The following is a 24,346-nucleotide window of genomic DNA, read 5'->3' as shown; positions in this document are numbered from 1 at the left end:
CAGCCTCCAGTTTTACAGGAAGTTCAGTGGACAGAGGAACATGTTAAACAACACTGCACAGATGTAATCAGCAAAATCCATAATGTGGGAGACTCATAGGAGCAATAACCCTTTCACAAAACACAAGTTGTAGGGAGAAAACTACAGAGGAGGAAAACTGTAGACATATATTAATGAACTGCAGTGTGTGGATTTCCCTTGAATCCCAAATTGAAAGCCTGCTCAAAAGCAGCAAACTACACCCTGCAGGCCAAATGCAGCCCAGGACTCGCTTTCTGTGAGGCCCTCAAGGTAAGAATGCTTTATTAAAGAAAATTAAATGTTAAAAAAATCAAACAAAAAATATGCAACACACTATCTGTAGCCTAAGAAGCTTAAAATATTTACTATCTGGCCCTTTACAGAAAAAGTGTGTCTTGTTCGAAGACATGTACTAAGCTGTTTGCAGAGGAAAAGATGTGATGCCTGGGGTCTACTCCCAATCAGCCAGCGGAGCAGATGGAGGTCTAGAAGAAACGGGTCTGGCCACGAGTGCACACCTGTGGGAGCCATGTGCTGGGCTTCATTATAGGTTTCTTTTTGGCAAATGTTGGAAATTTTTCATCCAAAAATGTAAAAAGAGGCTGAAGGAGGAATAAAAAGAGAGGGTTTACTTGAAATGCCAGTGTGGCAAACAGCTAGGTGTCCCATACTACCTGTTCTTCCTGATGAACAGGATTTAGTTGGGCAAGTGTCTATGTTCTAGCCCATAAAACATAAGTGGGTTTTGTGAGGCCTGTGAGGAAGCACCCTTAAATGGAGAAGGCAAAACTTCCTAGTCTCTCTCCTTCTGGCTGGAATGTAGTCCTAATGGATGAAACGCAGCAGCTGTTATGCATCATGAGGTGGAATCCATGTGCCAAGAATGGCAGGAAAGCAAGGAAGGAGACCATGCCCTGACCATTTGGTGAAACTGTCATATTAGCCACAATGGCCTATCTCTGGATATCTTATATATAAAAAAATAAAATTCTATCTTTTAAAAGCCAGTATCGCCCTAGCCGGTTTGGCTCAGCGGTTAGAGTGTCCGCCTGCGGTCCGGAGAGACCCGGGTTCGGTTCCCGCTAAGGGCATGTACCTCGGTTGCAGTTTGTCCCCGGCCCTGGTTGGTCGTGCGGGTGGCAGCCACTCGATGTGTCCCTTTCACATCGATGTTTCCCTCTCTCTCTCTTCCTCTCTCTCCCTCCCACTCTGTCTGTGCAAAAAATGGAAAAATGTCCTCGGATGAGGATTAAAAAATAAATAAATAAATAAATTATTTAAAAAAAAAAATAAAAATAAAATAAAATAAAAGCCAGTATCTTTTAGGTTTTCTTGTATCAAACCTAACCCTAACTGATATAGTCAAAAGAACATTTCTTTCAAAATATTCCTGTCATATAAAGTAAATCTGGTACACAAGCCCCTCAGGTGTTCCAAAGTTTCCCCCCAAGGTTGTCAGTATGAGAGTCATGCTTTAAAAATAAAGAATAAGCCTGGCCAGTGTGGCTCAATGGACTGAATGTCGTCCCATGGACTGAGAGGTCCCAGTTGATTCCTGGTCAGGACGCATGCCCGGGTTGCAGACTCGGTCCCCAGTAGGGGGCGTGCAGGAGGCAGCTGATTGATGTTTCTCTCTCTCTCTCTCTCTCTAAAATAATAAAAACATATTTCAAAATAAATAAGTAGTAATAAAAATGTGTGTGTGAATGGGGTGGGGCTGGAGCCAGGGAAAGAGGCTGAGGCCTGAGAGGGAGATCCTTAGAAGGTCTGAGGAGGACAGCAGAGCTCAGGGAGATGGGTATGAAGTTGTACATCTGAGATCAGAAGAAAAGCTGAAATTTAAATGTTTAGTAAAGTTAGGAAGAACTGGGGTGTTGGTTTCCAAATGACAAACTGGGGCCTCTGTTTGACCTCGACGAGCTAGGCCCCACAACAGCCAGGTCCTAGGTCCCAGGTCCCAGAGAACTGGGAGAGTGACGGCCTTTAACCCCCTTTCCTGGAGTCACTATCCTCTGAGCCTTAGGCTGCTGTTGGCAAAGCACCTGCCTGAGGCAGATCAGATAATAATAGAGGTTTATCTTTTAACCTGAGATTTATAAAATTACATGAAAAAAGAGCCACAATTGTTAAAAAGTTTGTAAATGTGAGCTGTTCTAAAAATAAACGTTTCTACAGTTGACAGTACTTAACCACCATTTACTGGGCACCTAGCACTTACCAGGTACTTTATATACATTATCTTACTTAATCTTTCTTCAAATTTTCAGGGTAAATATTTAAAAACCTACCTGAAACTCAGAGAAGTATCTTGCCCAAGGTTATGGGACTAACAGTGACATTTATGGGAGGTTAAATAATAAATGATACTACTCACTCAGGGACCAAAAAAAAGTAATCCTGTTTTTAAAACACTTCAACCCTTCAAAATAAATTCCATTTAACAACTGCAGAGTTACCTGAAAGATGGTGAGTCAGTTGAAAGGAACACATTAACATCTCTCCTCTAAGTGGGATGACCGCATCCTCATGAATTCACATTATTTCTGCGCAGTCCCACCCCTCCCAGCTGACTGAGGGTGTCACATAACTGGGACGTGAGCTTATAAGATGTCCTAAGCCTGAAGGTGACCTCGAGAGAGGCTGGTAGCCAGCTGACTTGGAGGTGGGAGCACAGGAATCCCTTGGGCTGACCATGCTCCTCTCCCTCTGGTGGGAGGCAGCGGAGGGTGACGTTGAGTGCACAGGGTCTGGGGTCCAGTAGCCTGGGTGTGAAGCTTGACCTTGCCATTGACTACTGGTCTGCGTGAGTCTCTGTCCCCACACCTGTGAAGGGCGGTCGCGACAACTTTGGAGAGTCGTTATTAGCTCTGTCACTATTGGACCTGAACATCTAATGCCAATCTTCTAGAGTCTTGATGGTCCCTGCTGCCTTTACTGACCCTGTGAAAAGCTTCCAGTAACACCAGCCAATTCCTGCTCATGCTTCAGGCTTTTAACCTCTGTCTCTTCCTAGGGGAAGTTCACCTATACACCCAGGTCACACCACAGGCCATTTCTTCTTTACAGCACTGGTCCTGGTTAGAACTGTAGAAACTACAGGTTTGGTTTGCTGTTCTTTCCCCTTAGACTGTGAACTCCATCAGGTTGGGGACCGAGCTCTGTTGGTCACTGTATTATTCCCAATTCTAGCACACCACCTGGCACACTGGGAGTTCTCAGTAAGTTTTCCTGGATAAATGAAACAAAACTGAATTTACAGAGTACCTTACCCAGAGACTATCTGTTCTGGCTAAAATACTTTAAAACAAATGTGAAAAAGTTATTTGCTTTCAGACACTGAAAGGTTCATAATCTACAGGTTCCCCTCCCTACCTCTCATTCTGGTCAATATGAAAAATCAGAGAAATTTTCTATCAACCAATACAGTGGTGTTTTAATGATTCCACAAAGGAGAATCTACGTGGGAATGTTGCAGTGAAACTCTCTCTATCTTGGACATTCTCACTCGTTTTGAACATCTCATCATCATAAATTCAGTAGAAGGAAACCACAACAACGTCACCTGAAAAACAACACTTTTCAGTAATAGCATTTCCCAAAGCCTGGATCGGAAGAACAAGGGGTGTGTGAGCCAGAACTCCAGACTCCGCTGACAAAGTGTGACCCAGGTCATGTCCCATTCTGCTCTGCCGACTTCGCAGAGCTGCTGGGAGGCTAGAACGGGATGACGGATGTCCCTGAACTCTAGAAATGGGAATGTGACATAAGGTCCTACACAACAGCCACTCTGGGCTGCACTCTCACGTCTCACTGGTCAAACAGATAACGTAGGACCTGATACATTTTGGAGGTGAAGAGAACGTGGGCGCTATCAGAAGAAATGTCGATGTCATCCAGCCAAGACTCCCTCTAAATGAACCCCATAAAGTCTCCAGTACACAGCAGCACTACCCAGTGCTAGAGGCGAGGAGCTAACACAGATCATGCTGGAGCAGCTCGTAATGTTAAGCAAGGCCTTCTTAGCCTTCCTCTGAAAGTTTAACCTGCTGGGGGTCCTTACTCTACTCTCCAGAGCTTCTGGGGAATGTTAACCCAAGAGGCAGTTTTCAGAAATCTGACAGCATGGTTGAGTGGGGAAGAAATTATTTTTGACCTAGGGTAGGTACCTCAGCTATAATTTTGGATTGAAAGGTCCAGAAAGGAGAGGATATAGTTTTTTCAAGCCAAGAGGTCTGTTCAGGCATATGTCTCATACCACATAATTAATAATCAAGAGCAGCTGAGGTCTGAGAGCTTACTATGTGACAGGCATGTTCTAACAGCTTTGCATGTATCACCTAATTTAATCCCTCCTATAACACTATGCTATATGGTACGATTATTACACTTAATCTATAGGCAAGGCAACCAAGGTACAGAGCACTTGAGTAAACTGCTCAAGTTCACAGACTAGTAAGTGGTGAACTTGGGCTTCACACCTAGCCGGGCCCTTAGGCTAGCCCTCTTTCCACTACATTGCTGGGCCCACATAACAGCAGGGTCTCCACTCCCACTGCTCACAGCCCTAGCCCTGACCCACAGACCCTCACCCTCCAATCTGCCTTGCTCCTCGTCCACAAGGACGTATTTTCTCAGTAATTCCAGACCCCTATCGCCTTTGCTTCCCACCTTCACTAGGATTCATAAGGTCCTATGATGCCGTTTCTGACTTCCCTGGGAAGTAATGGAAAGACCACATCATGGACTTCAAATACAGACAATCTCATTTCTTACTCATCTCAATCCTGCTTTTCTACCAAGGATCCCAGAAGTTTCTAGAACACGGAAACATAGCAGTTGACATGCTGGGAGTCTTGCTTGAAGTCAATGCAAGCCCGTGTCTGTTGCTTTTTGTCTGGTTGGCAAGCACGCAGAGCCAGAGCTTCAATGGACAGACTCACTGAAGACTGAACACAGTGCTCAGAGGAGGCTGATCGCTCTGGCAGCTTTTCCGACCATGGAGAAGAGTCCTCCAAAGGCTTGCACTGCTGTAAGAGCCATCTGTACCACAGAATGACACAGCCACCAGACAGCACACCAACACCAGAGATGACGGAAGACCTTCATTCTAATGCATAAGGTTTAGGAACAAGTTCTTCTGTGATGAACACCCAACAGGGAGGCTGCTCTAGGTCCCGACCAGGACCCTCTGGCACCTGCCATACCTTCACTCCATCCAGCACAGCCTTGATGACCCCCTTCACTGTTGTCACCATCTCTTTATCTTCAGAGTTCACACCTTCTAGCATCACTTGGTCAGACCAGCGAATGAGGTTGGCAAGACTTTGGTACACTCGGCTGTAGCAGGATGAGAGGGCTGAGCTACAGGAAAAAGAAGATTTTTAAAAATGTGAAAAATGTACAGCATGCGATCACTGTAAGATAGCTGCTTAGCGCAGAACCTGTTTCTTAGTATACAATCCACACCTCCCCGATAAACAAACTTTTCCTCCCCGAACCCATCTCCTTCAGCCAATGAAAATTCATGGAGCATTATATATTCTGGTCTGTTCTATATATTTTTTCATTTCCAAAATATAACATAAACATTCCATCACGATCGCTGACAGGCTTTTTCAAATGCAACGCTCTCCACGAGATGGACGATGCCCCCCAGGGTGCCCCACCTGCCCTCCGTGGAGCTGCTGATCACCAGGGGGTCAAAGCGCCACAAGTCTCATGTCTTGTTTGGAATTAAACTTAAATTCAGGTCAGACATGTTGCAAGGAGCCCACAGTTCTGAGGAACTTAGGTAGTATCCTTTTAAAAAAAAAAGCTTTTAGCCCTGGCCGGTTTGGCTCAGCGGTTAGAGCGTCCGCCTGTGGTCCTGAGAGACCCGGGTTCGGTTCCCGCTAAGGGCATGTACCTCGGTTGCAGTTTGTCCCCGGCCCTGGTTGGTCGTGCGGGTGGCAGCCACTCCATGTGTCCCTTTCACATCGATGTTTCTCTCTCTCTCTCCCTTCCTCTCTCTCCCTCCCACTCTATCTGTACAAAAAATGGAAAAATGTCCTCGGGTGAGGATTAAAAAAAAAAAAAAAAAAAAAAGCCTTTAAACGTGAGTTCAAACAGATTTATAATTCACTAGGACACCCCGCAGCACAGCCATGGCTCCACGGGCCCACAGGAATGCAATGATGAAGAGCACTTAGGAAAGACAAATCTGAGGTAAGGAGATCTATGGTGGGGGGAGGGGAAGGACACTGTGAGCTGCTCCCCCCTAGAAACCCCGAGGACTTTGGCTGCCTCAACGACTGTACAGTGAAGGTCAAAATAAAGAATTTCTACATCTTCCACATATTTTTAAATAACTAAAAATAATTTTCCCTAAAAATTATGAAAAAAAAATATTTTTCCACTTTAAATATTACATATTACAATAGAAGAGCAAAAATATAAAAAATGGCCCTGGCCGGTTTGGCTCAGCGGTTAGAGCATCGGCCTGCGGTCCGGAGAGACCCGGTTCGGTTCCCGCTAAGGGCACGTACTTCGGTTGCAGTTTGTCCCCGGCCCTGGTTGGTCGTGCGGGTGGCAGCCACTCGATGTGTCCCTTTCACGTCGATGTTTCTCTCTCTCTTTCTTCCTCTCTCTCCCTCCCACTCTATCTGCACAAAAAATGGAAAAATGTCCTCGGGTGAGGATAAAAAAAAAAAATATATAAAAAATGTGTGGGCTGCCCTAGTGGGTTTGGCTCGGAGGTTATAGCATCAGTCCTCGGACCAAAGAGTCACAGGTTCGATTCCGGTCAAGGGCAGGTACCTCCCGGCCCTGGTCGGGGTCATGCGGGAGGCAGCTGACTGATGTGTCTCTCTCACATCGATGTTCCTGTTTCTTTCTCTCCCCCCTTCACACTCTATCTGAAGATAAATGGAAAAATATGATTGGGTGATGATTAAAAAAAAAAATTTGTGGACTGCCCCCTCTTCTACTCAAAAAATTTTTAAAAAAGAAAAAGAAAAAGAAAAAATAAGGTAGACATTTAGGAGCCAAAAAAAATTTTGAGAAAAAAAATTTTTGTCAGATACGATTAAAACAGTTTCCAAAAACAAAGGCATGTAAACAAAACCCGGCTGCAAGCAAGGCTGCGGCGCGAAGCGGAGTCCCCTGGGAACCGCGTCCAGCAACCCGGCAAGTCCCAGCACCCCTGGGCACCGTTCGGCAGAAAGGAAGCCGGACGGAGAGCAAGCAGACTCCTCAAGCCCATGAGAAACGGCGAGAGAGCCAGGGCTCGGCTGCTTCGGAGGACACCACCAGTGAAAGGTGCTGGTGGAGGAGCAACTCTGCGGGGCGGAGCGGACGACAGGAAACACGAGAAGTGCCGTCCTCCGGGCTGGCTGCGGTGACGTGGCCGAGGGGAGGCACCGGGCAGGCCAGGCAAGACCTCGCTGAGCAGACTGCCGCCTGCACCACGGTGTCCTGGGGGTCCCCATCAAGGATCCCCTCTGTAAACTATGGGTGATCAGCAGATGAAAGGGGAGGGGGACACTTCAATATAATACTTGATTTCTATCTGCCCGGAATGGGCGGTGTGTCCGCCCTGCACAGCATTAGCTCGGAAGAGAAGACGTTAAGAGAGGAAGTGCAGTCCAGTGACCACTGGCTGGACTGTGTGGGACAGAGCAAGGCCTCTCCACTGCAGGCAGCACCTCATCCATTGCTCACACCCCACAGCCAGCTGCCTGTTCGAAGGCCAGTCCCCTACTGTCCTGGGGAGCCAGGGGACGGAGGGAGGAGCCAGCCCACAGAAGAGGCTCTGAGCAGAAGGGAAGAAAACTTTCAAGCTTACAAACTGCGCTAGGAGGGATGAGATGATAGAGGAATCTAAAAGAAACATTTGAGGAAGCATTTCCAATCATCTCAAGGAGATCAATAAAAATACTGATTCTTTGGAAGAATTTCAGGAGAAAATCCCTTCCAAACAACTACCTAAAATAATAATAATACTTAATTGTTCCTTATAGCTACAGCCAGGCATTTCTCTTTTTCCCTCCAGGAAAACTGCTGTAGACATTAAATAAATTGTCAATTATAAAATAATTATAAAACCTCTGCACAGACAAAAATGCCCTGAACCAGAATGGGACTTGATTCATTCTCCCAGGGCCTGCAGGTCTAGAAAGCAGCTTCCCAAGCAGAGGTGCTGCTGACACCAGGAAGCCACAACCCTAGCAGCACACGGCAGCACTGCAAGTTACAGGGTGAGCTGAGGTGGCTCTGTCCTGGACCTGAACGTGGCAGGGCGAAGTGATCTACCCTCAGCTCCCCTGCTCCCCGCTGAGAAGCCCCAGGGCCATCGCTCTGCTCAGTGACTGCAGAGTCCCCTCATTCAGAAGCACACTGAGCTGCTGGCCCCAGTTCCTTTGCTCTTCTCGTTCCCCAACCCCACCCCCCACTGCCAACCCAGTTACTACCCTTCCTTTTGGTCAGGCTCCAGGACTTCCTCCCCCAGGAAGTTTGGTGGACCACGGCAACCCTCCTTCTTTCAAACTCCAGCAGAGCTTCTACTTGGACCATACAACTAGCACCTCACCATAACCCTTCCATGGTAGGGAGGAGCACCACATAAGTCAATGAGAGCATTTTATAGAAGCCACCCACCTACCCAACCGCAGCATCAGGTCAGGCCCGTTCCCAGAGGAGAGCAGACTGGGCCCTTCTGAGCTGGGCACCGGCTCACTATCAGAAAGCACAGTGCTTGGTCTCAAGCTCTTGAGATCAGTACACAAAGCACTGGACAGGGCACCGCAGGGACTCATTTCCTCAGAGGCTTTTCCTATACGATAGGAGCATGGCACAGGAATGAGGACAGTCGCAGGGCGAAGCCCTACGAACATTTATTTTATTATTATTTTTTTAATCCTCACCCTAGGACATTTTTTGCACTTATCTTCAGATAGAGCGGGAGGGAGAGAGGAAGGAAGAGAGAGAGAGAGAAATATCAATGTGAGAGAGATACATCGAGTGGTTGCCACCACAAGACCCCAACGGGGGCCGGGACAAACTGCAACCTAGGTACATACCCTTAGCAGAAACCGAACCCAGGACTCTCTGGTCCGTGGGCTGATGCTCTAACCGCTGAGCCAAACCGGCCAGGGCCCTACGAACATTTTATTCTCCCCACCAGCTCGCTCAGTGAGCTTCCAGCCAAAACACAACCGACAGGGCCAGCTGACACTCCAGATGGAAGCCCAGGGCAGAGAGCTTCTTGGAAATAAAGACATTGTTTGCTTCGCCACCCAGAAAACGAAAACTATGCCCTTCCTCACCAAGTTCCGGAAGCAGTTCATGAGCACACAGCCTCGTGGGGCTCCATGCACACCGGACTACCTCGAGGGCCTGAGACAGAGATCGTGCCTCTGAACAGGCACCAGGGGAGAAAAGCACAGCCAGCAGGCATCTGACAGCCTTTCAGGATAAAGCTCCTGCTGGCTTGCACTTAAGAGTACATTTAATACAGCTTTTCTTTCTGTACTCAACAACGAATATGGGGTCAAGCTGCAGAAACCTTTCAGAGGAAAATGTGCTCTAGCAATAAAAGCATTACCCCACAGAAGCTTCCTGGGACCAGGGCTGCCTCCACCCCACCCCTGGCGCCCAGTGATGTAGTGTTGTTTGGGAGAGCCTTGCTTGACACAGTTAAATGTTTCACTAATCTGTGCTCCAATGGGGCTCTTCTCTACCTCTTTTGTCCTAATCATCTAAGCAGCTGAGATCTCTAACAGGGTAGACGTTGACAGGATTCAATGTCGTAATGCACTATGGTTAACCGAGGGGACTAGGAAAAATGTGTCCAAATACATGTGATTATTGCCAATGAGTTCATGCAAAGCAATGACCATAGACTTGCACCAGGGCTACATCCCTAGTGATGGCTCATGAGTAACAATGACCTCAACCTTGGGACAGCATCAAGTGATATCCGTGGGGGCGAGGAGATGGCTCCTGTCCCTCCTGACCCTCTCCACTCTTCTTAGAAACTTGACTTTGAAGTGCCCCCTGATAAAGATGGCTCTAGGCCTCTGTTGCTCAGACACAGCCCAGGACTCCAGAGTAACTCACCTGTGCTGAATTCGAGGGTCGCTCTGCACCAGTGGTAAGATGGCCTCCAGCACCTTGCTGGCTGACCCCGGAAGCATCTCCAATACCTTCTTATCAATAACCATTTTGTCCACAATAGTCTTAAAGTAGCGCAAGGCACTGACAACCTCCTTCTCTTTCTCTTCCAGCCAGCTCAGGTTCTGAAAGGAAATGTTAAGCATAAGGAGGGAGGAGAGAGATTAAAGGGAGCTACTTTGAAAAAATAAAATTTCCTGTAAACTATCTTGAGATTGATGTGAATGGAAAAGGCTTCGTGCGGCAGAAGCCAAGCCCAGTTACTGTTCTAAGGACTGCAATCAGGACACAGAGGCTAGACTCCAAGGAAGAAAAGGGGGGCTCGGGCCAAGAAAGGCTGTGCAGAGATTCCTGAATCCCCTTCCCGGAACAGAGCCTGAAACGGCCTGAGTCTCCTCCTCCACACACGAGACAGCGCCACTAATCTCATTAGTGTACTGAGGACTGACTTGCTGCTGGCTGGAGTAAGCTTAGAGAATTGACAGCTAAGTCCCATGGCACACATCTGTTCAGTAAATCAAATAAAGAGACCCGGGCCTTTCCAAGGACCCAGGGACTGTGGAAGACTGGTCAGGGGCACTGTGTTCACAACCCACTCTCCCTGGATGCCTCACTAGATTCCTACATTCAGCCGAAGCTGCAGCCCCCTCTCAAAGAAGTGACAGAGCTCTCCTGAAGGACCTGGAGACCCTGGGGTGAGAAGGGGCAGAGGCTCATGGGTAAGCAGTGAAGAAGCCCAAGCAGACGGCAGTCCTGGTCCAGCCGCTCTGCCCCTGAGGGAAGCCCAACCACGAGGAAGAGAAAAAGCAGACCCTGCGCCTGCCCAGAGTCCAGTCAGCGGGTGAGCACACCCTCTGACTCCCTTCTCTAGACTGGCCCTAATGTCAGTGACCCAGGGTCCAGCTGGCTGGCAAGGAAAGGGAAATCAAGGATAACCTGTAAAATGGCTAAGTCCCCAAATGCATCATCTACTCAAGTAGAATCGATGACATACCAGTGCCCAGGAAGAGTGGCGCAGCTGAGGGAAATGCCACCTGTGGCCTCTCTGAGGTCCAGAGAACACAGACATAAAAGCAAATGTGGGCAAGAGGCTAATTTCTAAACAAAGTTGATTTCAGCAATAATCCGCAAACATATAATCACATATATAATATACAAAGTGATTATGACTCTGATGCTAGCTCTTTTCTTTTACAATGATGGAGAATGTCATTTTTAAATGAAAAATTCAATAGTAGAGGCATTCGTTTCATGGGAATATCAAAATAAAAAGATATAAATGGGATCAATAAGTAAATAGTGCCTTTACTCAGGTGACTTTCAAAGCCCGATTTAACCTCTCTCAGTGGTACTTCCCCAAAGGCACTGTGTGGACATGAAGATGTAGTTCTCCAAGAGGAGAGGGAGCTGCCCCAGTCCATCACTATGCCTTTCTGCCCTGTCCTCGTCTCTCTCTTCACTGCCGACACACTGTTTGTTTACTGCCTGTTTCCCAGAGGCCAGGTACTTTTTCTCCATCTCACGAACAAGAGCTGTTTGTGTCACTGTCACCCACTCGGGGCTGGGAGAAACCTGTGTGGAGGAATCCAGGTGCCTGCAGACATCAAACAGGACTAGAGTCATGGTCAGCCAGTCTAGTTAGAGGGCTGTGACCACAACACTGCCATCTCAGCAGATCAGGATGTGTGAGGAGCCAGTGACATGAAATGTGGGGAGGAAGCAGGAGATATTTTAAGACAATGTGTCATCAGGTTTGCTGGGGAGGAAGGGGCTGACCTGGAGATGGGAGCCATCCAAAAGGGGCAAGGGACTTCAGAGAAAAGAGAAACCTTCCCTGTCCTTTGTAGAGAGATCAAATGAGCTACGAAGAGCCGGGCTCCTAGTAAAGGAATGATAGTTTAGCAGAGTCAAGTTTCATCCATTAACTCTCTGGCAAATTCCACTCCCCAAATTAAAGCTTCTGAGCATGGTGCACTCCCCTTGCCCTTCAGCTATTAACTCTGGCTTCTTGCAAAATGCAGCCAGCAGTCAGAGAGTTTACAACGAGGCTCTAGGCTGAGCACTCCTGAGAAGCAGGACCCTGAGGCCTTGGCTTTGCTGAAGCCCAGGCCAGAACCTCCAAGAGGCAGATGCATCCTCCCCACGCACCCAGTGCTGTGGGGAGCAGGTACCACCACTGCCCAACAAACCTAGAAACTACATGAGGGCAGCCGTGCTCTGGAGAACCTAGATCCAAAGCCACCACTGGACTTGGAGACCAGTGGGCTCCAGTCTCCTCATCTGCACAAGGGGGAGAATAATTCCTGCCCTGGTGATAGAAAGGATGATGTGGGGACCGAATGAAAGTGCATATGTAAGTATTTCATAACATTTAAGGGAAAAGCAGATTTTGATGAAAATGCTTGGGCCAGAGCTCAAACTCTCCCTATATTAGGAATAATAGCAGGTCATGGTGAGGAGTAAATAAGATGGCATGTGAAATCAACCAGGACAGGACCTGGGCACAGAGACTGCCAGACAGCTGCAGATGAGTCTGTGCAACCCTCCTGAGCTGCAATCTCCTGTGTCGTAAATAGCAAAGCCATGCATATAAACTGGGGTGAAATATTCCCTAAGTGCTAAGAGAGCTAATAAGTAAAAAATAATTAATGATGATAGCAGATGACAGATTTATTGTAAGATTTCTCTGACAGTCTTCAAGTTCACACATGTCCGGGCCTGCAGGCCTGTACCACACAACACATTTGTACTCACTCTGTCTGACGCACCTGGTGTGGGACAGAGCATAGTTACTCGGCCCTTCTCAAAGGGCGACAATCAAAAGCCGGGCAACGTTGTTCCTTTGGTACAGATCAGGCCTACCTACAGCTCCTTGCTACAGAACAGGGTTTCTCAGCTGTGTACACTGACATTTTGGGGTGGATAGTTATGTTTCGGAGCGGAGAGGCTGTGCTATGTATTGTGGGATGTTTACCAGCATTCCTGGCCTCTTCCCACCAGATCCAGTAGCTTCTACTTTGCCTTCCTAGTTGTAACAACCAAACATTGCCCAATGTGCCCGGAGTTTACAGGAAGCCCCACTAAGTAAAGGACACTTCAGCACCAATCTTCCCCGCTATGACCTCTCTTGGAATAATGAAGAAAGGGGAGGAAATTCCAAGAACTGAGTGACTGAAACAGTTTCTTATCAGAGTTCACTAGTAGAAAACAGTTGTGAGTAAATCATTTTACTCTGTGTTGCCCAGACCAGTGTTAGATGATACCTGACACTCTTCTCGGACTTTAATAAGAAACTCAGCTCCAAGAAGCTGCTAAACAGATTGTCACAAAAAATAATTGTGGTGCAGATAAAATCTTCTACCTTATTATTCTCCTTCAGTTTAGAATTTGGATCAATCTGGCAAACAATGAACATTTCTCATGTTTACTCTTCAGCCTCCTGTTGTTAATGGCAGGAAAAAGGATTCTTCAACAAAAGACTTTTAGATTTAAAACCTTTATTTCCTCCACTTTTAACTAGGATTTTAAGGTATTTTGCTGATGAACATAAAAACAGAAATAGGTGCAATGTGAAATGTAAGTACTATGTGTTTACCTAACAGGGTGGGCTTGCCAGGGCATTCAGCCAAGTATGGCTGACGCGTGCTCCTCTGCAAACGAGGCTCTGGGCGACCACCAGAGGACTGAGGGTCTATGTGTCCACAAGGCTTGTTTTTATTTCACACTGCTAAGTTTAATTTTGTTTTTATGTTTAGTTATATGTGGGGTTAACATTTAGATTTGGGAGACATTCGAAAATAAACTCTGGCTTCCATAAAGAAGAAATGTAGCTCCACAAGTTTCAACTCGAATGTCAGACAACCTTGTTCAAATCTCATCATCTCCACCCCCCTTTCTCTGCGTGCCTCTGGCCAAGTGGTTAATGTCTCTGCAGCCTCAGTCTCCAGCTCCCAGCGCTGTTATGTGGGTTAAGCAAGAGAACGAGTGCAGAGCACTAGCATGGGGCTAAGGAAAGGCTAGATAAATGTTAGCGGCCCATAGCGGCCCACACTGGCCCTGGCTCTAAGAGCACTTGGTCTGTGGCTCTCACCACAGCCTGACAGCACCTTACATTTTAGATGCCCTTCCCTTTCTCGGCTTGTCAGATCATCTTAGCAACTCCAGGGAAGAAGAGCTGAGCTTGACAGATGAGACGCACTCACATCCACCCACGAGACCCAAGCAGCACACCCAAACCAACCCCAGAGAGGACCCTCGAGCTCTCTCCATGAAGTACTGCACTCTCTCCAAAGACCACAGGGGCTGGATACACTTACTTCTACCCAAGGACCCTTGGACTGTTTCCTGAACAATTAAGCCCACAGTTGCCACCCAAATGAACACAATGATACTGTAATAGATTTTTTCCATCCCCAAAACCATGGGCCAGGATTCCACAATAGAAGGCAAGGCAAACCCAATGTTCTCAACATCACACTGACCTTCTGCCTTTGAGACCTGGAAGCCACAGCACTGGTGGACATAAATTCTACTGCCTGCCGCTCCAGATCCAAGGGGAGAGGGCAGCCCTCTGGTAGGAATCTGTCTGTTGCCTCCTGGAAGAGAGGAAACCTGGATTCCTACAGAGCTTGAAATGGCCGTTTTAGGCAGAAGAAAGGGGTTGATGAAAATCAACAGCTATTTTAATACATCTTTCTTGACTGGCCCTATTGAGGTTACTAGTGCTTGAGGACATCTGTGGCTGGGTTTCAAGGATTTTACATGTCTCAGAGCATAGACGTTCTGGACATCACCAACGTCCCCGTGTGTGTGCATGTGCGCCAGGGCAACGCAGGGCTCTCTGGGGTAGGGAGGCAGCCTCTCTGGGGTGTGAACATGATGCGCTGAGCTGTTTTAAGTGCCCAGAGGATGAAACATCTGGGAAAGGACAGCTGTTCTAGCCAACTGAGCTTGACTCTGATTAACATGAGAAACACTCACCACCCTACAGGCTCACATTTCACAAGAGCGCTGGCCCCACCTGCAACATGGAACACTATGTAACAGGTGTTTAACTGAGAACTCAATCCCCAGGGAATGACCTTGTAAAAAGCACCAGTTCTTATTGCTTGAAGTAGGAGAAACACCTAGAGAGAATCAGCTTACTTTGTTCACAGGCTTCTCTAGAATTTTCACAGACACGTCAGCTGGTTTGCCCTTCTTCGATGGTGTTCTCTTGATTTTGGGTGAGTGGAATTTGTCCATCAGCTTCATGGTGAAGGAGGAGAGATGAGAACGCTGGGAGTCTGAAAACAAAAAGGTGCTGATTGTTAGAGACAGAGTGGGAACTCCATGGACCTTTTTGTGGAAATGAGCATTGTCCTAACACAAATCTTGCCCCAAGCTGTTCAGAGTTACAAAGAAAAGGAAATATGGATTCTTTAGAACATTTCTGCAATTTCGTCTCTAGGTTAGTTGTTCAGAATTCTGGAAGTCAGAGTCAGTCAGAATAAGAATGGAAAATGAACCGGCAAATATCCCCAAGTGTCCATATGGAGTGCTCATGATGATCTAACTGAAGTTCAAGGGAACTGGCCAAGAAGGATGAACACCAAAGCAGACTCACAGAAGTGTAGGATGTGTGAACTGGAGAGGAAGGAGCTGTTGAAATCAACCTCTTCCCTCATTTTTTCGTTCAGAAACTGCAACAAGTGACGGGCAAGGCTTGAGTGGGCAGTGGAGACTGAAATAGAACTAAGGTGTTCAAAACCCTCTGGGACATAGTGAAAGACTGGATGTTTTCTCCTGAGATCAGGAACAAGACTGGGGTGTCCGTTCTCATCATTCCTATTGGATGTTGTACTGCAGTATTCCAATAAAAGCCATCCAGATTGGAAGGGAAGACAAAAAACTATCTCTATTTGTAGATGGTGTGATCCTATATATGGGAAATCCCAAACAATCCACTAAAAAGCTATTAGTACTAACAAATTTAGTAGGTCACTGAATATAAGCTCAATATACAAAACTCAAATGCATTTCTATCCAGCAGCAATGAGCATTCTAAAATGAAATTTCAAAAAGTTTCCATTTACAATGTCGTTAAAAAGAAAAAAATACTTAGGCATAAATTTAACATAAGAAGTACAAGACTTATACAGTGAAAACTACAAAACTTTGTTGAAAGAAATTAGACAATCTAAATAAAAGGAAAGTCCAGCCGGTGTGGCTCAGTGGTTGAGCGTCGACCCATGCACCAGGAGGTCGCCTGTTCGATTCCCGGTCAGGTCACGTGCTCAGGTTGTGGGCCCGATCCCCAGTGAGGGGCATGCAGGAGGCAGTTAATTGATGTTCTCTCTCATCGATGTTTCTCTCTCTCTCCCCCTCTCACTTCCTCTCTCTCTAAAATCAATAAAGGGAAAATAAATAAATAAATAAATAAAAGACAGCTTATGTTTATGAACCAAAATACTTAATATTGTTAAAATGGCTATACACCCCAAATTGATCTACAGATTCAATGTAATCTACATTAGAAACCCAGTTGGCTTTTTTTTTTTTTGCCAGAAACTGACAATCAATCCTAATATTAATATGGAAATACAAGAGTCTCAGAATAGACAAAACAATCTGGAAAAAGTAGAAATTAAGTTAGAGGACTCACACTTCCTGATTTCAAAACTTACTATTACAAAGATACAGTAACCAAGAAGCATGGTACTGGCATGAAGAGAGGCATATAGAACAGTAGGAAGAACTGAGTCCCAAAATAATTCCACATGTCTGTGGCCAATTGATTTTTCGACAAGGATATCAACACCATACAATGAGGGAATTAATATTCTTTCAACAAATGGTGCTGGGACAACTGGATATCCATGTGCAAAAGAATGAGTTTGGTCCTGGCTGGTTTTGTTCAGTGGTTAGAGCATTGGTCCGTGGACCAAAGGGTCACAGGTTTGATTCCTGGTCAAGGGTGTGTACCTGGGTTGAAGGTTTGATCCCTGGCCCCAGTCAGGGTCACGTGGGAGGCAACCAATCAATGTGTCTCTCTCTCCCACCTCCCTTCTACTCTATCTAAAAATCAAAAGGAAAATATTCTCAAGTGATGATTAACCAAAAAGAAAAAGGAGTTTGGTGCCCCGTGGTGTGGTTCAGTGGATTGGGCATCGTCCCATGGACTGAGAGGTCCTTGTTCGATTCCCGGTCAGGGCACATGCCTAGGTTGTGGGCTCAATCCCAGGTGGGGGGCATGCATGAAGCAGCCAATTAATGCTTCTCTCTCATATCGATGTTTCTATCTCTCTCTCTTCCTTCCTCTTTCTCTCAAAAAATCAATAAAAACATATATATATTTTTAAAAAGGAGTTTGGGCCCTTACCTCATACCATACAAAAAAATGAACTCAAAATAGATAAAAGACCTAAATTAAGAGTTAAAATTATAGCCCTATGGATCAAAGAGTCTCAGGTTTGATTCCTAGTCAAGGGCACGTGCCTCGGTTACAGGTTCAATCCCTGGCCCTGGTTGGGGTTGTGCAGGAGGAAACCAATCAATGTGTCTCTCTCACATCGCTGTTTCTCTCTCTCTCTTCCTCCCTCTCTCCTTCCTGCTCTATCTGAAGATAAACGCAAAAATGTCTTCAGGTGAGGATAAAAAAAAACAACAACAAAAAACTATTAGAAGAAAACACAGGAATAACATTTTTGTGATCTTGGATTTGGCAATGATTTCTTAGATACAATACTGAAAGCACAGGTGACAAAAGAAAAAATAGATAAATTGGACTTCATCAAAAGTAAAAACTCAAACTAGATTTACTGTAGTGATCATTTTGCAATATATATAAATATCAAATCATTATGTTATCCACCTGAAACTAAAGTGTTATATATCAATTATACCTCAATAAAAAATAAAACATTTGTGCTACAAATGATAACCCCAAGAAAGTACAAAGACAAGCTACAGAATACAAGAAAATATTTACACATTGTATATCTAATAGGAATATGTATACGGGAAATATAAAAAAACTTACAATTCAACAATAAAAGATAAATAAGCCAATTAAAAATGGGCAAAGGATTTGAATATACATTTCTCCAAATAAGACATACAAATGGGCAATAAGTACATAAAAATATACCCAACCTCATTAGTCATTAGGGAAACGCAAATCAAACCATCGTAAGTTACTTCTGCAAACCCACTAGGTATAACAGAAAAAGACATAATACCAAGTGCTGGTGAGTGGGGAAACTGGACCCCTCATACACTGCTACTGGAAATGTAAAATGGTGCATTTTACATCTGAAAACATCTGGCAATTCCTCACAAGATGAAACATAGTTACCCTGTGACCCAGCAATCCTATTTCTAGGCATGCACCCAAGAGAAACAAAAGCATTCAGCCACATGACTTGCATGTGAAAGTTCACAGCAGCATTATTCATAACAACCAAAAGATGGTAACAACTGAAATGTCCAATGTTCATGGACGAATAAATAAAATGTGGTATATCCATACAATGGGACATTATCAGCTAATGGAAAGAAATGAAGCACTGATCCATGCTTCAACATGAATAAATCTTGGTGACATTACGCTAAGTGAAAGAAGCCAACACAAAAGACCCACACTGTATCATTCCACTTATTTGAAATGTCCAGAATAGGGAAACCTATAGAGATAGAAAGTAGCCTAGCAGTTGCCTAAAATGAAGGGAATAAGTATGAGGTTTCTTTTGGTAGGGGTCAAAATGTTCTAAAACTAAAATCTGGTGATTGTTGCAAAACCCAGTGAATTACTTCAAAGAATGTTGAATTCTACACTTTAAATGAGTCAACTGCATATGTGAATTATATCTCGATGAAGTTGTTTTTGTTTTTAATCCTCACCCGAAGATATTTTTCTATTTATCTGCAGATAGAGTGGGAGGGAGAGAAAGGGAGAGAGAGAGAGGGAAACATCAATGTGAGAGGGATTGACTGGTTGCCTCCCACACGACCCTGACCAGGGCCAAGGACAAACTGAAACTGAGGTATGTGCCCTTGGCCAGAATCGAACCCATGACTCATTGGTCCACAGGCTGACACTCTACCGCTGAGCAAACCAGCCAGGGCGATTTAAGTTGTTTAAAAAACAAACAAACAAACAAAAATCCACTGAGCAGCCTTCTTTCATCTCGCCATTTATCATAGAGCAGCAGTTCTCAACCTGTGGGTTGCGACCCCTTTGGGGTCGAATGAACCTTTTACAGGGGTTGCCTATGACATAACAGTGGCAAAATTACAGTTATGAAGTAGCAACAAAAATAATTTTATGGTTGGGAGTCACCACGACATGAGGAACTGTATTAAAGGGTCACGTCATTAAGAAGGTTGAGGACCACTGTCATAGAGCTCTCCAGTGTCTGACGATCTTACTAAGTGATTTATTTGTGTTTGCATCCCCGTAAGAATGAAACTCGCCAAGAACTGTGCTTGCCTTGCTCACACCTGCACCCCCAGTGCTGACATGGTACCTGGCTCATAGAAGATACTCAGTAAACTTCACTCAATGAATCAGCAAATCAAAGAGCACTCCATGATTGTAAAGTATATGATTGTCTAGCCACAATGCTGTACACTGGAAAATAATATTGAATGTAAACAGTAACTGACAAATAAAATAAAATAAAATAAAATAAAATAAAATAAAATAAAATAAAATAAAAAAGCACACTCCATGAAAAATGCTTCTTTTGGTAACATTAAAAATTCACAGTAAGCCCTGGCCGGTTTGGCTCAGCGGTTAGAGCGTCGGCCTGAGGTCCTGAGAGACCCGGGTTCCGTTCCCGCTAAGGGCGCGTACCTCGGTTGCAGTTTGTCCCCGGCCCTGGTCGGTTGTGCGGGTGGCAGCCACTCGATGCGTTCCTTTCACATCGATGTTTCTCTCTCTCTCTCTGTTCCTCTCTCTCCCTCCCACTCTACCTGAACAAAAAATGGAAAAATGTCCTCGGGTGAGGATAAAAAAAAAAAAAATTCACAGTAATAGTTGCAACTGGGTGACAAGTAGGGAACAGAAAATGATCCTATGTAATAAAAACATAAATATTTGTAGTTTTAAAATAAAAAGCATTCCTCCTTTCAATTTTTCTAGCAAATTAGTACTAAAAAACCCTTCTGAAGAAATGACATGCAAGCCTGTCACTGTCTTTTTGTTGTTGTTAATCCTCAACCAAGGATATTTTTTCCATTAATTTTTAGAGAGAGTGGAAGGGAGGGGGAGAGGGAGAGGGGGAGAGAGAGAGAGAGACAGCCATGGGAGAGAGACACATCAATTGGCTGCCTCCTGCATGTGCCCTGGTGGGGGCTGAGTATCAAACCTGCAATCCAGGTACATGCCCTTGACTGGGAATGAAACCTTTGACCGTTCAGCACGTGAGCTGATGCTCCAATCACTGAGCCGGGCTGGCCAGGGCTCTCTATTATTTTTATTATTATTATTATTATTATTATTATTTTTAGTTTTTTTTCTTTATTGGTTTTAGAGAGAAAGGAAGGTAAAGGGAGAGAGAGAGAAACATTGATGAGAGAGAAGATTGACTGGCCGCCTCCTGCATACCCCCCCAACTAGAACTGGGCCCACAACCTGGGCATGTGCCTTGACCGGGAATTGAACCAGCAACCTCTTGGTGCATGGGTAGATGCTCAACCACTGAGCCACCCTGGCTGGGCTCACTGTCTATTATTGTTGCACTGACTTAATAGGGCCAAAGTTCAATTTCTTTGTCCAAGGTGGCAGGTAGAATCACATAAACTATTTGCAAGTTATTTAGGAACCCAATGCCCCAAAAGAAAAGCCAGGGTCTGACACTCGCTTACGTGTGCAGTCAAACCAAACAGGGATTCACAGCAGTCTCTCTGTTGGCCAAGCTTCAGGAAGCTGATGTACCCTCATTGCCATAGTCATTCCTGGGCTTCGAAGTAGGTAAACTGAGGTGGTGTGATTTCTCCAGCTCCCCTGCCTCTTCTTCTTCCCCACCCTGCCTCTCTATATTTATACTTCCTTCTTCTTTTTTGAATGTGAAAAAAAATACAAATCAAAGAATTTATTGGTCTTAAATATACTTCCTCCTTTATACCTCAAAATGATGTGACTGGTCTAATCATGAATGTGGTGGTTCAGAGGATGAGCTTTGTAGTCACATTACTTGGGTTAAAATACTTCAAAATCACCTCTCTAAGCCTTGACTTTCCTTGCCTTCAAAATGGCACCGATAACACTATTCTTGAGATGGCTAATGTGAGGCAGATTCAATAAGGCTGCCTGTGGATAATGCAATAAGGTACAGGGAGTTAAGCCAACTACATGGTTTGGGTGGGTAGCAAGGCTGATGGAATTCTTTGCAACTGCTTATAGACCTACACCATGCTATCCTGCTGCCCTGCACACTTAACGCATGGGCCGAGTAACCGAGCCTTACAAATGCGGTCCTTCCCTTCAGCACTGGCCGGTGGCTAAGGCCTGTTCTGTTTCCCTCTCTGTGCATCTGCACTGCCCCATCGAACTCCTGATGCTGGCTCAGCAGCCCCAGAGTCACAGCACATCCCTCTCCAGGTAGGTTCCCAAGTCAGATGGGATGTCAGAGCAGGGTACTGATCTGTGGCTGCCACCCTGGCAAGTCAAACTGAAAGCAGGGCAACAACAGCACCCACAAATGGGGAAGTCTAGGCAGGATGCATGTTCTCTTTGGTTCGCTTTGGTGGTCAAAGATCTTCAGAGACATGGGCTGGGAGAGCCAACTTCAGCCTCCTCTGGTCTGCTACCCTGAGTTGCTACATGGGCAGGCATGGGTTTGAGGGCTGGTCAGACTCGCAGCTGTGCCATCACAACCAAGGGCAGAACTAGGGTGGGTAGGTAAGCAAGGTGTGGAGGGCTCAAAAATACCTCTCAGGTCCTCCTGCAAGTGCAGTGCTGGTCCTGATCATGACCCAGGGACAACTAAGGGCATCTCCACCTGCGAGCAAACTGAACCCTGAAGTTATCACAGCACTCCCTCTGCACTGCCAGCTCCAGCCCGGAATTCTGTCTTGGGGCACAGCTGGACTCAACATCAGCACTAAAAGAGAAGTGCTGGATCTGCCAGTAAGTCTCTCCTCAGAGTATGTATGTAATAGCCTCAAAACAGCCTGCTCCAGAACACGACATGATACGCCAAGTGGAGAAAGCAGGCTCTTTGTAGTGACAAGCAACCTCTTCAATTCTAGAAATCAAGGGCGGCATTAACCAGGACAGATTCTGACGTCGAGACTGCTTGTCACCTTTTCCTTGAAACAATGGGTTAGCAACACAGGTTACAGGTGACTGCAAGGTCATTCAAACTGTGCCTATGAGGGCTGAGAAAGCACTGTAACGACCAGCGATAGCAGGTGGAAGGAAGCAACAGAAGGCAGCTCTCTCAGAGTGATCGTGCACAGCATCCCTCTCTCTCCCTCCCTCCCTCCCTCCTTCTCTCTCTCTCTCTCTCTTTCTCTCTCTCTCTCTCTCTACCTGCCCCTCTTCTCATGCCCCTCATGTGCAGAGGGCGATGCCCAAGACATTCACACCACCTCAGTGTCAGGTAAGCCTCATAATCACTGTTGTATTATATCCCCACTATTCCTTTAGGAAGTTACACAGCAGATTCTGTGTAAGTGTGTCTTTGGAGATTTTCTAGTACAGAAACTAAACAAAATTTTGGAAGATTTCGTACATACCCAGACGCTCCTTGATGTACAACTGGGTTACATCCCAATAACGCAACAACAGGTACCATGAGTCTGCTTTCATGCTTTCGTCCCTCACTGTCTGTGACAGCTGCGATCTCTAAGTGTAACTTAATGTGACAGTTTGTGGACTCGCACATGTGGTAGCTCCTTATAAACATCCTCACGCTCTCGTAGTTTTACCCAACAGCATGACTGACGATCGGCCCTGTGGAAACAGGTGGAAGCATTTCCCTTCTCAGCGCTGTGGCATGCCCTGGTCCCATAACACCAGCCTCGTTTAACTATCCGCTCTCCTGCCAGTGGGCATGTTTCCAACTTTTCTAAACACTACCATGAACATTTTCACACACGCCTCTCGGAACACAAGGAGTTTTCCCTGACTGGAAGTGTGGGAGGATGGAGTATGTACTGTATTCACCTTTGTGGATATTGCCCAGTGACTCTCCAAAGTGGCTGCCACTCTGCAGTCCTCCTTGCAAGGCCCCGGCGGCTCCACACCCCCACCACGCGTGGGACTGCCAGACTTGTACACGTCCACATGGCCAAGCTAACCAAAGGAAAGCCCCCACACGTGGAAATGTGATAAGCTGGTACCCTATTGTGATCTATCAGGTCTGTGAGAGCCACTTCAAAGGCCACTGATAGAACTTCAGAAAACAGAGCCCCAGACCACTGCTCAGTTGTGTTCATGCCACCGAAGGTCAGGGGCTCCCAGTGATGCACCAATCTGCTAATCATTTCTTCCAGAGTAAGTGTGGCTTCACAATTTCTGCATAACTTGCTGTGACACTACTGGGAACAGGCACTTCCTGGGGCAACCACCACAGGCTGCACACCCAGCCATCAGATGAGTGTCCTCCTCCACCGGAGAGAGAGGACGGGCTGGAGGAGAGGCATGCAGCTCAGAGTCACATCTCAACTAAACCAAAGACACACCAAAGCCAACCAACTCTGTCCCAAGTAGCCTGCCAAGTGTCAGTATTTCATTTTACATTTTCGACTTGTCCCTTGGCCAGACTTAACCACCATCCCTGCTGCGGCTGACAAATGTGCATATCAACTGGCCTTTCAAATGTCACTTGTAGCAGCAGCTGGGATCCCAACTTAGAAATGGTTTCTGTCAGGGCTTAATGTCACCCCGGATGGGAGCAGCCTGTAAATACAAGCACCGCAGAGTCAGGGTCATGGTGGACAACACGTTGAGGCAGTGCTGATCTTTAAACACCACCACTGCCTGTTTCTCTCTACCTACAGCATCCTGGGCACAGAGCTGCAGCACAAATGGCAAGGACCCCCATCTCTCCAACCCCACTCACCTAACCCTTACCCTGCTTCTCAAATGCGTAAAAGGACAATTTGAGTGCAGAAGTGACTTGAGGACATTAGAAATAACTTTTTAAACATAAGGGTTTCAGATTTTTACTTGCCTAGAATTTTGCAG

The 24,346-nt window shown here is 46.0% G+C and overlaps 1 protein-coding gene across 5 annotated transcripts in view; it reads right to left on the bottom strand.

The window, feature by feature from the left end:
- Positions 1–24,346, bottom strand: part of RAPGEF1 (Rap guanine nucleotide exchange factor 1) — a 136,892-nt gene that overhangs the window by 49,272 nt on the left and 63,274 nt on the right. For 3 of the 5 annotated variants that reach the window (XM_036260632.1, XM_036260634.1, XM_036260636.1), the window contains exons 2-5: positions 15,316–15,455; positions 14,652–14,765; positions 10,117–10,295; positions 5,226–5,382 (exon numbers count right to left, since the gene is read on the bottom strand). In XM_036260632.1, coding sequence (XP_036116525.1) covers positions 5,226–5,382; positions 10,117–10,295; positions 14,652–14,765; positions 15,316–15,455 — 590 coding nt within the window. The remainder of the gene's footprint in view (positions 1–5,225; positions 5,383–10,116; positions 10,296–14,651; positions 14,766–15,315; positions 15,456–24,346) is intronic. The other 2 variants (XM_036260635.1, XM_036260637.1) reach the window with 1 other exon arrangement.

The sequence above is a fragment of the Molossus molossus genome, unplaced genomic scaffold (assembly GCF_014108415.1).
Source record: "Molossus molossus isolate mMolMol1 unplaced genomic scaffold, mMolMol1.p scaffold_m16_p_14, whole genome shotgun sequence".
Taxonomy (NCBI): domain Eukaryota; kingdom Metazoa; phylum Chordata; class Mammalia; order Chiroptera; family Molossidae; genus Molossus; species Molossus molossus.
Note: the sequence above shows the minus strand (reverse complement) of the source record. Positions and strands in the feature narration are given on the sequence as shown.